Source organism: Dermacentor silvarum, chromosome 4 (genome assembly GCF_013339745.2).
Source record: "Dermacentor silvarum isolate Dsil-2018 chromosome 4, BIME_Dsil_1.4, whole genome shotgun sequence".
NCBI classification, from domain to species: Eukaryota; Metazoa; Arthropoda; class Arachnida; order Ixodida; family Ixodidae; genus Dermacentor; species Dermacentor silvarum.
Window position 1 is genome coordinate 47,083,330 of NC_051157.2, and position 14,060 is coordinate 47,097,389.

The 14,060-nt window shown below is 49.0% G+C and overlaps 1 protein-coding gene across 1 annotated transcript in view; it reads left to right on the forward strand.

Annotated features, from left to right (window-relative positions):
* Positions 1 to 13,830, forward strand: part of LOC119449953 (uncharacterized) — a 34,233-nt gene extending 20,403 nt beyond the window's left edge. The window contains exon 7 of the mRNA XM_037713263.2: positions 9,733 to 13,830. Coding sequence (XP_037569191.1) covers positions 9,733 to 10,053 — 321 coding nt within the window. The 3' untranslated portion in view covers positions 10,054 to 13,830. The remainder of the gene's footprint in view (positions 1 to 9,732) is intronic.
* The last annotated feature ends 230 nt before the right edge of the window (positions 13,831 to 14,060 follow it).

Consider the following 14,060-nt stretch of genomic DNA (forward strand, 5'->3'; position numbering starts at 1 on the left):
AGCTGTGCCCTCCTTGGGTCACACAAAAGCCACTGTGGCGGAAGCAATTGGCAACAGTTGTTGCCGTGACCTGATCTCAGGCCCGCACCAACATATGCAAGGCCGTGAGCAGCGTCACATCGTAGCGACACGGCACTGAACGACTTCGTAGCTCTGACGTACACGAGGCCTAGCGACTGAATGTGCGGCACACAAAGGACACGGAGACTACGCAGACACGTCCGGCACGACAAGCGCAATGACGACAGTGACGCCGCTGCGCTCGCGCCATCTATCGTTGAGCCTTGAAAGCTTGCGGCGGCAGTATAAAATACCACCACGCAGCGGCGCGCAGTTCGAATTATCGATAGAGGAGCCGATGCGCGCATGAACTAACGAGTTGGTTAACCCATAGACGCCTATATTGTTACGGTTAATGTTGAACCGGCTTTATTTAAAGGACGAGGTTGATGCTGAAGTAAAGATGGCGTCCTGAGGCTGCGCCAGCTAACGTCTTCCTCCTCTTCTCCTTGCCCGGCTCATGCCGTAGCAATCCCCGGTTGCCAGACGAAGCCCGCTGGGCAAGTCCAAATCACTCGGAAAGCGTGGGGTGAAACCGCTTAAGACGAGCAACATGTACTAACTGGGTCCGGCTAGACCGACGACCAGCTGACGTCAAGCGTGCGACCACGTACGTCAAGTCACTCAAGCGATCTACAACGACGAATGGGCCCGTGTACTGGGGTAAAAACTTTTCGCATAAGCCACGCTTACGTAGCGGGGTCCACAACCACACAAAGTCTCCTTTAGCGTACGAGACAGACTGGTGTCGGCTGTCATAGCGCTCTTTCGATCGGTGTTGCGATGCCACAGTACGAAGACGAGCAATACGCCGGGCTTCTTCGGCAAGACAAAGCGTCTTGGCAACAGAGTACTCGCTGTGAAAGTCAAACGGTAGTATAGTGTCAATACAGCTTAGCGGTGGACGTGCGTAAAGGAGATAAAAAGGACTGTAATCGGTCGTCTCATGCTTTGCAGTATTATAAGCATAGGTGATGAAGGGGAGTACGTCATCCCAGTCTCTGTGATCGGAAGATACGTACATGGCCAGCATGTTAGTTAGAGTTCTGTTCGTACGTTCTACAAGCCCATTTGTCTGAGGGTGATAAGGCGTTGAATGGCGGAACTGCGAATTGCAGAGACGAAGCAGTTCTTCTACGGCGTCCGCAACGAATTGACGACCGCGATCGCTAATGATTACACGGGGGGCACCATGCCGAAGAATAACGAAGCGAAGCAAAAAGGTTGCAACGGACGCAGCTGTTGAAGATGGTACGGCCGCCGTTTCCGCGTAACGGGTCAGATGGTCGACACATACGATCACCCATCGGTTGTCGTTAGATGATCGGGGAAATGGGCCCAGAAGATCAATACCCACTTGTTCAAATGGCAGGCGAGGTGGCGGCAGAGGTTGGAGAAGACCTGGCGGAGCGGTCGTAGGGCGCTTGTAGCGTTGACATTGTTCGCAACTGGCGACATAGTGCTTGACTGTGTCCCGCATTCTGGGCCAGTAAAAACGTTCCTGTGTCCGGTTCAAAGTTCTGATGAATCCTAGATGGCCAGAAGTCGCATCGTCGTGCATGGCTCTCAGTATATCCGCTCGCAGACTCTGCGGCACCACCAGAAGGAAGCGTGCGCCTTTAGCCGAATAATTGGTCTTGTAAAGCAGGCCGTCACGGACACAAAATCGACCGGTGGCTCCAGGACGCGATGCGGCTACAAATAGAGGTTCCAAACTAATATCATTTTCCTGCTCTGCTGTGAAAGTCATCGAGTCTGGGAAACTACAAGAAATGAGAGCAAAACAGTCATCAACATTGTCTTCGTCACACTCGGTCGTCGTCGTCAGAGGAAGACGGGAGAGACAGTCCGCATCTGTGTGGCGACGCCCAGACTTGTAGGAAATAACGAAGTCGTACTCCTGCATTCGAAGAGCCCAACGTGCCAGTCGTCCACTCGGGTCACGGAGATTCACCAACCAGCATAACGCGTGGTGGTCGGTAACGATAGTGAACGGGCGTCCGTAGATATAGGGCCGAAATTTGTGGACAGCGAAAACAGCTGCCAAGCATTCTTGCTCGGTGACAGTGTAATTGCGTTCCGCCTTATTCAAAGAGCGACTAGCATAAGCCACAACGTGTTCAGCTTCTTGATGACGTTGCACGAGTACGGCACCGATGCCGATGCCACTGGCATCAGCGTGCACTTCCGTAGGTGCGGACGCATCGAAGTGACGCAATATGGGCCCTGACGTTAGTAGAAATTTTAGCTGGCGGAACGCGTCGTCGCAAGCCGATGTCCAGTTGAAAGGGACGGCTTTTTGGAGAAGACATGTTAGGGGGTACACCACGTCGGCGAATCTTGGGACGAAGCGACGAAAAAATGAACACAGGCCCAAGAAACTCCTCAACTCCCGCACTGACTTCGGTGCTTCGAAGGAGCTGACAGCCTCAATTTTCCGTGGATCTGGCCTCACGCCGTTCTTGTCGACCAGATGCCCAAGTACTAACGTCTCAGTTTCCCCGAAATGACATTTCTTGGAATTCAGGATCAAGCCAGCTTTTTCGACACAATCCAGAACAAGTCTGAGACGGCTGTTATGCTCACTCAAAGTGCTGCCAAAAATCACCACATCATCGAGGTAGCACAAACAAATTTCCCATTTAAGTCCTCGGAGGATAGTGTCCATAAATCGTTCGAATGTTGCTGGCGCGTTGCAAAGGCCGAACGGCATAACGTTAAATTCATAGAGACCGTCTGGTGTCACGAAGGCCATTTTCTCCTTATCGTCTGGGTGCATGGGTATCTGCCAATACCCTGATCGTAAATCCAGTGATGAAAAGTAGGCAGCGGAATGTAAACAATCAATGACATCATCAATTCTAGGAAGCGGATACACGTCCTTTTTCGTGACCGCGTTCAGTTTCCTGTAATCAACGCAGAACCGCCACGATCCATCCTTCTTCTTTACTAAGATTACTGGTGCTGCCCACGGACTAGAGGACTCTTGAACAACACTTTTCTGTAGCATGTCTTTCACCTGTTCAGCGATAACTGTCCTCTCTGCGGAAGAAACGCGGTAAGGCTTTTGCCGAATGGGGTGCGCAGATCCGGTGTCAATTCTGTGGCGGGCACGAGAACGCGGGAGTGAAGACTGCTTGTCGCCTTGTGTGAAATCGAACACAGAAAGATGTGCCCACAAAACTTGTGCGAGAGCGTGGCGCTCATGTGAGGGAAGCGCCTTGTTGATCATCCGTAGGATCTGTTCTTCAGAAGTGCTTCGGAGATCGCTAGTATGAGACTGCTCCTCCTCGCTTAGAACTGTAATGGAGCTGTACGTAATCTCGTCAAATTCAGCGAGCTTCATATCACGCGGGAGAACAGCAGGGACGCAAGAACAATTGAAAGCCCACAAATTTGAGGCGCCATTCACTACTCTCACGACAGAGCGTGGCACAAGTACATCTTTCTTTACGCAGCTCGACGTAAGTGGCTGGACTTGCGCGTCAAACGATGAAAGGTCGGCAGCAGCGACATTGACAGGGACACGTGACAGCGACCAAGGCGGTAGCAGCAAATCGTTCGAAACAACACAATAGTTTTTCTCGGGTAAAGATGTGTCGGCAAGGGTGGCGAGAAGCGCGCTATTCAAGGTAATTTCGCCTGTGCCACAGTTAACGGAAGCACCACAATCCTGAAGAAAGTCAATCCCGAGAATAACATCATGAGTGCACCGCGGTAGCACGAGAAATTCGGTTTTAAGATCTTCTCCTCCGAATAAAACACTTGCAACACAAATACCAAGGGGAATAAGGCACTCTCCACTGACACCACGAAACGTCACACCATCACTCCACGGGAACATAACTTTCCGACCCAGCCTCTCTTTGAAAGTCACACTCATGACGGAAACGGTAGCACCAGTATCCACTAATGCTGTTGCAGGTATACTATCAATTAACACACGCACTTTGTTCTTCACCATCATAATAGGCAGAGGAGGATTTCGCAGAGACGCAGACTGTCCGGCGACCTTACCTCCATCGGCCGCGCCGGCTAGTTTCCCGACGGCGGTGGTGACGTAGCACGTCGACGTGGTGACGGTGAACGGCGTTGGCGACTGGTTGGGGGCGTCAGGCTGCGGTCTGAAGCTGGCGAGCCACTACGTCTATTATATTGACGGAAGGTATTCCGGGGTGGCGCGCCTGTGGTGTTTGCAGTATCAGTGTCTGTCGGCCAGCGGTCGTCATAACTGACTTGTTCAAAATTAGGCCAAGCTGGTGGTGGGCCATATGTTGTTGTCTGTCGGCGCCGGCGACAAAAACGAGCAATGTGTCCTGAGGCGCCACAGCTGTAACACACAGGCGATGCTCGACCGACGTTGTAAGCCTCGGGGTCAACCCTGGGGCGTTGCGAATAATAAACGCGATCTGCCGAATGCCGATTCGTGGTGGTAGCTCGACGAGTGCGCTGATCGTGCGTCATGTCGTCGGGAGAGGAACGTCGATGCTGTCGCAGCTGATCGACTCGACAGTCTGCAACGCCTGGCATGGCAGACAATGCCGACACAGCAGATGCATGCTCTTGAGGTTGGTTGCAAGCGCAACGAAGCTGTTCGACATTCGCCCCTGTGGGGTGTCGTTCAAGTTCTTCGCGGACAATTTGCCTTATAGTTGCCACAAGGTCAAATTGAAAATTGCACTTGTCGTTATCGTCAACGCTTGCCACCGTTGTGACATTCGCTAACCTGCCGAACTTTGGCGTGATACGGCGCAGCTTCAAGGCCTCAAATGTGCGGCAATGCTTGATGAGGTCGGCGACCGAGGCGAGACTCTCCTTTCCGATTAAATAATTATAAACGTCCTCGGCTATGCCTTTGAGAAGATGTCCAACTTTGTCCTCTTCGGACATTCGAGGATTGACCGTTTTGCAAAGCTTCAGGATCGCCTCTGTGTACGTAGTACAGGTCTCACCTGGGACTTGAGCGCGCTGAAGCAATGTCTGCTCCGCCCGCTTCCTTTTCGTCGTGGAATCTCCAAAGCATTCTGTGAGGTCAATAACGAAGCTGTCCCACGTTGTGAAGGAATCTTCATGGTTCTCGAACCACACTAGCGCCGTGTCTGTGAGGAACAGACCGACATTGTCGAGCTGAGCCGTGGAGTTCCAGCCGTTGTACTTGCTCACACGCTTGTAGTGGGTGAGCCATTCCTCCACGTCCTCTCCGAGTTTTCCTGAGAAAGGGCGGGGTTCCATCTGATGCATCCAGGTGCCGGTTGTTCGCACTGGAGCCGCCAGAGAAGGCTGTTGGTCGCCGCTGTGGGACATCGGGATCTCAAGCGGTGTCGGAGGCAGTCGAGCGAGGCGTCGGCTTCGGCGTGGCACTTGCTGCAGCAGCTCCGTCGTCTTGGTCGAAATACCCAGCACTTCCACCACAAAACTGTTACGGTTAATGTTGAACCGGCTTTATTTAAAGGACGAGGTTGATGCTGAAGTAAAGATGGCGTCCTGAGGCTGCGCCAGCTAACGTCTTCCTCCTCTTCTCCTTGCCCGGCTCATGCCGTAGCAATATATTGTGGCCGGACCATGACCATCAGTTCGAATTAACCCGAAAGTTCGAATTAATGAGGTGCAAATTAACGAGCTTTCACTGTAGCTATGCAGAACATGGCCTCCAAAACCGCTTCACACCACAGGTGGCGCTGGCTTTCCTAATGTCGTCTATAGGCCAATGATACACTGTGCTGCTTATCCATAAATTAGCACTGAATTGAAGGAATTTAAATCAAGCCAGTGGTATGAAGCACAAGGCAGGGGAGGAAGAGGTCATGTCTTTCCATCTCACCACCAGGGAGTGCCACCTTCCCTAACTAAGATGACTCGGACTATATTCATCACTGAATATAGTTTTCTTCTTTTCAAAACGAAATTTCTCACACGCTTCTGCGAGTGTTTACTCCAACTTAAGCCACACGAAACAGTGCAATACTTTGCATGATATTGTGCCAGCTATCGCATCACTTTTTCACATTGTGAACAAGACTGCAACTTTTTTCATTGTAATTTTGCTCTACATAAAGATGTATGTCACATTCCCTCTTAAATATCTGCATTTATCATGCGGATTTCCGTGAGATATATAATATTCACTTCAGTGTTTCTGCTGGATGGCTATTTCACCTCTATCTGTTGCAAAGCACACACTAGGATTGTCCTTAGCAGCCAGTGCATTGCATTTAGCTGAAACTTTGCTGGTTGTCAGCCAAGAGGGTGCCCTGCAGAAAATCAGTCTATCTGTTCAAATTTCTTAATCCTGTTGCTGCTCCCATTGCACCAGAGTTTAACTCTTTTGTCACTGAAAGAAGGCCCCCATTGGCCACTTTCCTTCTGTTGGAGCGTGGAGCACATTCATAATCCCAACGCTGGAAAGCAGGGGGAAAATCAACATACTTCAGCAATTCCTCCAGCTCCGAACTCATTTATTGAAACAGCAGCAGGATCTCACAGCCGACACTACGATCTTCACAAGAACAGCTCCTTCTTTGCGGTGCACACAACATCGTCCTCGTGCAAAATAATGTTGTCTTTTGCAGACTTCAAAATGCATATGCCACCCTACAGTGCATTTACTGCATTTGAACTTCGCACCCATTCTGAGAAGCTCTGCCCCTGCAGGCAAATTCACTGCTCCCCGTTTATTGTTGCATTCGTTTGGGCTATGTTGGTTTACATCAAATATGTCAACTTCAAATAAAGTTTCATAGCTCATTTACAGTGAAGCTGTTAAGGGGAGCTCTGCATTGGTTTTCTGTGGTGAAGAACGGCATGTGATGGCATGATCGATACCAAATGTAAATGCAACTCAGCATGTGTCGGAACCACAGAATTGTTTTTAAACATAATCATCAGTGATTGTAATAAAAAATGTTACCTTGCATATATCTTATTCAAGTAAACAACTTTTACGTACAGTATTTAATGCCGTAATTTTGTTTCTCACATCGGGTCATACGTTCGAGGCCAGCTAGGAGTTCGTATGGCTGCAATGGTGAAAGCTGATGCCGTCGGGCTACAATGCCGCCTGTGTGGGAGCTGTCACAGCCAGCCATGACCGCGCTCGTATGTCATGAGCCAGCGAACACACCCCTAGTACAGTAAACTTCAGTTACAGTTAAACCTGCTTATAACGAACCTCCATAAAACGAATTTTTGGATATAACAAAGTTTTTCTATTCCCCGCCGTTACTCCATAGAAGCACATGTATTTGAGACCTCTACGTAACGAAGTGGCAGCGGGAGACCCCCTCGATATAACGAATTTTCCCCTTCCGACAACCTAGAGATTTCGCCCCAAATTTCGTCATTTTTGCGCGAGCAGCAACCGAAAGCACCTTCTCCGCCGGGACGGAATGCGAAGCGAGCGCACATGTGCGTGTGGGCGTGTGCGAGGCGAGCCTGCATCCCTCGACCCGGCGATCTTGCCGCCGCGGGCGTGACCTTTCCCCCTCCCTTCATTCAAACCTGATCCTGCCGCTTGCTGCAGCTGACCTAGCCCGCCAAGCCGGCACTCTCCTTTTCCAGTTCACGTTGCCGACGTGCTGGTACACGCTGTGACATATCACACTCGATGAGCGTGGAAACACGCTGTCAAACACTGGCGGCGTGTGGAAGCGCTGCTAGAGAAGTTACCTTCGTGCTGATGTCTATCGCTTCAACGCAAACTGAGCGCCGAGAACACACAGCACGCACAAAGCTACGAGCCGCCGACGCACCTACACTGCTAGACTCTGCCCCAACGCAGATTGCTTCCAAGATACGGCCCGCGCGACCGCGCGCTGCCGTGCAGTACGCAGTTGATGCCAGAGTACAGTACAACGCTGCCTACTATCCCTGCCCCCTCGCTCCCTCGCCGGTGCCTCGAGCGCAACGTAAGGCGCACTTCCTCCCTGCTTCTCGTGCGCGCGCGAGATTTAGACGTGGTCGTTGGCTCCCCTCGCACGTTTTCACTCGCACATACAGCATACGGCGCGCAGTGACTGCGTTATCACCCTTGGACTTTATACGGAATATCTGTGAGCCAAAACCAATTTTAGGGCCACAACGCGTTATAGACACCATCTTTATATAGCAAATACAGATCTGAAGGGCCATACTTTTTGTTGGCGGAAACCGAAAATATGTCATAGTTGTCGCCCCCGGCACTTTGGGCGGCCAATGCCATCGTCAAGCCACCAAGCCAAGCGACATGAAAAGTCAAAATGGCCACTCAGACCGACGCGGGGTGGCAGTTCGCAACGTATGATTCGAGAATGGTCCCATAGTTGCAATGCAACAGTGGGGCTACCAATGCATTGGGTTCTATGGAGCTGTGCCGGGACCGGCTGAAAAAGACGTAACAGCCGGGAAAACGCAGCCCCCGAGAACGTAACAGCGGGGTTTTACTGTAAGACTATATGACGCTACGACGCCATCGTGACGCTCGCTCTTCGCTTCCGATGCCTTGCGCTTGTGCGAAACGACACACGTCCACGCATCCGCTACCTGGTGTGACATTGCAAGGATGAGTGCTTCGATGAAAATGGAAAGCGGGTGCACGTTACGATGGAGGGCGCGTTAGAATCGAATAAATACGGTAAGCGTTTCTTTTTCGAATTTTCGTGCCGAACCTGCATATAACGAAATCCTCTTTATAAAGACGTTTTTCGGGAATTTGTCAATTTCGTTATATCCAGGTTTAACTGTAACTCGATCCCTATGGAAGGTACCGGCCAGCGCCCATTCTATGGGCCCAAACTTTTGTTATTTCGATCCTAAAATTGGCCTTTACCGGATAATTCGAACTTAACCGGTCAGCCTGACCCCTATGGTGACATCAATAGCGACCCCTTTACTGGCAGCGTCTGTCTCAACTGAGCTTAGGAGACAGTGAATGAGTTGAATACACATCAACTCCCATTGAAAACGGCTATTTTTGGCCTGCCCTGGGAAGATTTGCAAACAATAACAGTAGTACACAATGGCTGATTACAGCATTTACCCAATTCTAAGTAGCACCTTCTGTATTTCACGAAAATTGGACCTAAAACCGCGTTTGTGGTGTTCGTATGCTGTGCCGCAAAATGTGGCTGTATTGCGGCGAAGCTGACTATATGAAACCGGCCGCCACTGTGCAACACAGATTAGACCTTTGCCCATTTCTTTTTCTAAAAAATCGGCTGCATGTTTAGACTTCTATTTTGTTTGAGAGCGTTAATGTTATCTCTGTGTTAGTTTTCTACTTTGGACACGCAGAAAGTTGGTGCACGTTTGATTCAGGGGGCATTTTAGAATCTGGCAAATACTGTGTGTGTTTTGACGTTTTTTCTGCATCTTGTTTAATTCAACCCGCCGGATAATTCTATTAATTTTGTCGGTCCCATCAGGGTCAAATTAGTGGAAGTCGACAGTAGTTCCAAAGAGTGTGAGAACCCACTTATAAAGCTTCGCTTTATTTGATGTAATAGTTATCGGATTGGCATACATCTGTGCGGGAACTTATTTTTTCTTTGCTTTTCCTTTCTTCATTAATTCACTGTAAAAGGCTGGCAAAGGCTGCCATATTGCCTTGTTTTGCACTTATAGGGGAGTCGCAGGGTAGTAGAGCTTAGGAAGTACTGGAAGCAGTGGAATCAAGGGTGCTCTCTTTCTTTTTGGCAGGTGAAAGCCATCGTGCCCTTGGTCACAAGAGCTTACCTGGACCATTACGAGCATGCACGGCGCACAAACGACCTAAACTCTGCGGACAGCGTGCTGACACGTGAAATGTACTCGCTGTCTCTTCACCGGCTTGTCTCAAGCTCTTGCCTGTACTACATGCTGTTCCCGGTACGCACACCTGATGTGGAGTACAAGGATGTCCGTCGCCACCACATTTTCTCCAAATCCAAAGTTCTGTGCAAAAAGGACCTCGCTCAGCTAGTGAAAACCATGCATGCCTGTTACAAGCTAAGGCCAGCCAGCGAAAGGAGAGGTTCCTGAACTCGCGAGAATGTTGTGTCACCGGGACAGCGGTGGAAGCACAGCACCTTTTTATACAGAGACAGGACAGGTTCCTGCTCTTAACAAGCGATGTGCGGAGTGTTTGTGCATTCCACTGTGACGAGAAAGTTAGCATTTTGTTTGGAGACTTGTTTACAACTGCTGTTACACATTCATTAGCAGTATACCTTTTTTATGCAGCAAAGCTGCAGCTATTTCTTCTTTCTCAGCGTCACGAGTTTGATTCCCAATTGTGGAAACCCCTTCTTTAAAAGTGTAGGACGCAAAGATGGCCCGGTGGTGTACTTTGGGTGCACATAAAAAGTATTCCCAAGTGCTTAAAGTCACTCCAGAGCCCTGCATGAAAATGTTGTGTATAAAAATTGCGCAGGTCCAATGTCTGTGTCGGAACCGTGAGAACATGAAGCGTTTGAGGCATTTATGCGCACGTTGTTGCCTGACACTGATGCAAGGTTGTCTGCTGCGTAGTGCTGATGTCTTCAGCTTTCTGCTTCTTCGCTTCTTCAGAGGTCTGCCTATAGCCATCTCTGGTTGTCTAGTGTTATCACTGTTCAGATTTATACCACATAATTCCCATAAACACTTGCATGTGAACGCAGTGCTTGGTGTGATTGAGGCATTGATGCTCTAGTATTTTTCTTTTTATGTGTTGGGTGTGCTTTGTGCACTGTGCTCGAGAGGCACCAGACAACCACTACCGAGAAAACCCGGTAGGGTAACTAAAGGAAGCTTCTCTTTAACATCAGTGTTGTTTTGGGAGACCAAACCCTATGAATATAAACGGTTGATCAGACTATGGCTCTTTAGATGAAAAGGCGTCTGTATGAACTAGTCTAAAATGAGAGCTTGGAACTTCCTATGTCAGCACGAAGGAAGGTATGCAGGAGTGCCAACTCTTCACCATCTTGCGACCCATTTGGTATGGTGCTTAAGCATTGTCTCAGTGACGAAATATTCATAGCTTTCTGCCATGTTCTCTTTCTCCACTTGTCTCCCAGCTACTATGCACTTTGTAACATGCTTTACTGGCTCCTGGCACTAGATTTGCATGCTGTGTTTTTTGATGTAGGTGGCACCCTTTGGCATTTTTAGCACCTTGTTACTGTTCATAACTTCAAGTTGTCACTATGATTACTTCGTTACTTTTGTAACTTCGTTTAAGCTCGTAGATATCATTTTCGGTGTAAACAGTGGTGGCGAGGTTCTGCTTCGATGTATATTTCCAACTTGACGTTTGACAGTGTATGTATGTGATATATGGTCAGTGTGGCCTAGTTACTGTAGTGTGGTAGCATCTTTTACAAGATGAACGCATATCTTTGCTTTCATTCAAATAACTTTTTGGTCCCCACACCTTTGAGTTGCTTGCCCAGTGCAGCTCCTTTAGGATCACTCCTACTACGGTAATAGTTGCTGCTTAAACATGAGACCCAGCTGTGCAGTTAAGGTGGTGATAGCTTTAGAACAAATATGCATGCACTATAATTATTTATTGTTACTGCTACTGCTCTATGACCGTTCTGAGTGTTGAAGATATGCTTGGGCAACCTCCAGGTGCGTATCCAAAGCAACCATGGTGTGCCGCTTCTGATTAAGATTGTGGGTTCAATAACCCACCGCCGTAGTCATTCTTCGATAGGGGTGAATTGCAAAAATGCTTGTCTACTTAGCTTTAGGCGCACATTAAAGAACCGCATCTGTTCAAAATAATCTAGAGTTGCTCACTAGGATGTCACTCAGTGAAGCCCGCCAGTGTTGCTCTGGAGCGTTAAACCTCACAATTTTATTTTCATAATTATGTGCTTCGTATACCAGTTGCAGTTCTGTGCAAGGACTACCACAGTCTACATCCTCTGCAGCATTAAAAACGAAGGTGGACCAGTGTAAGCTTGCATTTGTTGTCTAGTCTTGGCGATGCATGTCCAGAGTACAAATGATATTCAGAAATATGCCTTTTCATGTAGTTGTGCAGGGGTGAAGCATGTCTACACACAAGAGGTTTTTCCAGGCAAACTTTTAAAGCATGCCTGGCTAGTGCTTCTCAAGACAAGCTCATAAAAAATGCTAGCTGGCTTCGGTAGTGTACTTAGCCAAATGACTCACCTTACAAACGCCAGCTGTGGTTGCTGAACAGTTCACCATTTCCCACCGACATACCGTGGTGCCTCAGCAACTACGCCATTCTACTGCTGAGCACGAGGTCGCAGGTTCGAATCTCTGTCACAGCAGCGATACTTTGAGGAACGGCAAAATGCCGAAAGGCTTCTGTGCTTAGATGTAGGTGCACTTTTTAAGGAACCCCAGGTGCCTAAATTAATCCAGATGCTCAGTTATGGCACCTCTGTTAGCTTATGTGTTAATTTGTAATGTCAAACCCGGTAATCTGAATTTATTTTCCACTGGCGTCTAACCGATTTGTCACCTGAAATTAGTGGACTTGAGTGATATGCCACCTATTTTAGGCAAGGTAGTAAACTTGGTGTGTCAGTAGTCATTGAGACCATCCATTAAAAGCTGCTGTGTATCTGCCAGGTTCTTTGCACTTTGTTATGGTGTATCTGTATGCGTGCAATGCTTAACCTAATTGTGTCAAACACACCCTCCTTGTGATTTGTGAGTTTAGCTAGGAGGAATGTTCAATTGCTTTTAAAAAAATGAATGTCAACATTACTGTGTATTACCCAAAAACCCTTTTCCAAAAAGAAGTTCTTGCCTAGTTCTTTTATTTTCTGTTCCTATTGCACTGGAAGCGATCACTCACTGATGTTCCACAATGGCCGGAATGCTTCACCCAGTCATCTCACAGTCCTTAGCTATAGACACACAGATGTTATTTCCTACTACCAGATGACACCACTGCTGGTATAACCACGCAGATATTATTTCCTGCTACAAGATGATGCCACAGCCTGATCAGCGATAAGATATGTATTGTTTTGCCAGGCCTTGCTGCAACCCGCCGTGGTTGCTCAGTGGCTATGGTGTTGGGCTGCTGAGCACGAGGTCGCGGGATCGAATCCCGGCCACAGCAGCCGCATTTCAATGGGGGCGAAATGCGAAAACACCCGTGTACTTCGATTTAGGTGCACGTTAAAGAACCCCAGGTGGTCTAAATTTCCGGAGTCTCCCACTACGGCGTGCCTCATAATCAGAACTGGTTTTGGCACGTAAAACCCCATACAGTAAAAGCTCGATGATACGATCACGGCTAATACGAATATCCGGATGATACGAATTTTTCTGTGGTCCCGGCCGAGCCCCACTACTTTGCAACGTGCTAGAGAACGGTTGTTACGAATCGATTTTCAGCCTGCGTCGGTTGATACGAATAAACGCCGCCCCACCGACGGCCGCGAAAGAGAACAGCGCGCAGTCACGCGCTCTCTCTCCTTCTCTTTCGGTGCGGAGGCGCGGCGCCGGACAGCGCGGACTCCGCGACTGGGCGCGAAGAGTTTGAAGCGGTGGCGCTTCAAGAAATAAATGCTTTTTACGTACATGTGCCTGAGTGAGTTCACCTCTGACTCTTTAATTAAGCTACAGTCGAATCTCGTTAATTCGAACACGCTTACTTCGAACATACCGCGTACCGACAATGCTTTTAGCAGCACGCCAAATAACGCGGCGGCGCCTACGACCGGCATTGCTCCGACACCGCCATAGAGCAAAAAGCTCAGGAGAGACCCCTCAATGCCGCGCGCGAAGGAATGGGAAAAAAAAAAAAAAGAACCCGCTGCGGAAATTTCCCCCTCTCTCAAATTGCAAGGTCGCCGTTTCTGCATCGCGCCGGAACAAGCGTGTACGTGCCGACTAGAGTGTTCTAGACAACCGTATTCTAGCACACACTAGTGCCGACGTCTCAGCCACGCGGATAAAATGGCAGTGAACCCTGCCATTGCAAGGTCAACATGTGACATTTCGAAGGCAGAGCGTTGTGGCCCTGCCCCACTCCGCTGTAGCCTTCGCAGTGCAACGCATTGAAGAAGGAA